Source organism: Sinocyclocheilus grahami, unplaced genomic scaffold (genome assembly GCF_001515645.1).
Source record: "Sinocyclocheilus grahami isolate Dianchi unplaced genomic scaffold, SAMN03320097.WGS_v1.1 scaffold2255.1, whole genome shotgun sequence".
NCBI lineage: Eukaryota > Metazoa > Chordata > Actinopteri > Cypriniformes > Cyprinidae > Sinocyclocheilus > Sinocyclocheilus grahami.
This window is the reverse complement of record NW_015507434.1, coordinates 63659-65047: the sequence shown is the minus strand read 5'-3', so window position 1 is coordinate 65047 and position 1389 is coordinate 63659. Positions and strand designations below refer to the sequence as shown.

Here is a 1389-nt window from a genome sequence, read left to right as displayed (position 1 = left end):
TTAATTCAACCACTGTATTTTTAAATTACCCAATTTATTGAGTTGAACAACAACACATTTTAGTTTTAACAGTCAAACACAAAATAAAATTGAAACGAATATCTCCTTTCTTATATTTTATATGCAGATGAAATAAGTGTTACGTAAACACCTGTCTCCTGAGGCCACGTGAGCAAAATAATGCACCTCATTAAACTGTGTATTCAATGCAATTAAATAATGACTGTCTATAAAACAAATGCATAAAGTCTAAACTAATATTTATAAATCATATATGATTTCATAAATCGGTTGCATTAACCACAGTTTTACTACAAATGCCACGGTTAAACTATGGTTAGTGTAACAAATCCATGGTTAATTTGTGGTTATCATGGTTTAACTACAATGACCATGTTTTTCTGGGGGGGTTTTTTGGTTTTATATGTAGTAAAACCGCGGTTAATTTTCGTAAGGGTTCTCAATAATAAATGTTGTGTAAATGTCCTCAAACACAAATTAAACTATTTTAATTTGTCCAGCAGGTAAGCTGCAGATGTCTTGTTCAGCAAATGATCAGTTGGTTTAGTTATTGATTTTCAGATCTCAATAAATAAACAAACCAGTAAATGCAGAAAATAAGCTTTTTCCCATGTTAATGCAATTAATTTCACAATGTTTACATAATTATATTATATATACCAAAGTATGGGCATCATCTAGGTTAACAAAGTGAACAAATAAGACTTAAATGAGACTTTAAGCATAACAAAAGTAAAGCATTTTAACAAAAAAAGTCAGCTTTTGCATGTCTAAAAAGGCAGTACTCAAATCATTTCCGAACATGTGGTTCGGCTGTTATTTACAGTAAAACCTTTGCATTTACCTGCATAACATCTTATTAAATTTGATTTGAAGTTGTACTCAGTCACACAGAGTAAAACAAGATGGCAATAAATGTGCACATAAATGGTAAGATAAAGAGGCTTTCAGGTTAAATCTGACAAAAGGACACAGAGTCCCCGTCCACCTTGAAGGCCGCATAGAGAGGATCTTCAAAAGCCGCGAGGAAGGTGTACAAGTGTGTGAGTGTGTCAGAGACGCGGTAGAAGGACAGAACACCAGCCGTCGTGTCCACATACACACCCACTCTTTTAGATGAACAAGAGGATGAAGCCTTTATAGCAATGTAGTCTTCAGCGTGAGAAACATATGGGAAAGATGCACAGGTAATTTTCCATGACACACTATTGTTTCCAAGCTGCCCGGTGGCCTCTACTATACAAAGATCATCACTTTTCCTCAGGATGGTTTTGTACGTCACCCCGACCGTCCCCTCCGGACCAGTCCATTCGGCCTCCCAGTAACAGCGGCCAGACAGACTCTCTCTAGACAGCACTTGTTGGACTG

At 36.2% G+C, this 1389-nt stretch overlaps 1 protein-coding gene across 1 annotated transcript in view; it reads right to left on the bottom strand.

Annotated features, from left to right (window-relative positions):
• Positions 1-902: 902 nt before the first annotated feature.
• LOC107574510 (NACHT, LRR and PYD domains-containing protein 12-like) overlaps positions 903-1389 on the bottom strand; it is a 5400-nt gene continuing 4913 nt past the window's right edge. The window contains exon 7 of the mRNA XM_016260965.1: positions 903-1386. Coding sequence (XP_016116451.1) covers positions 974-1386 — 413 coding nt within the window. The 3' untranslated portion in view covers positions 903-973. The remainder of the gene's footprint in view (positions 1387-1389) is intronic.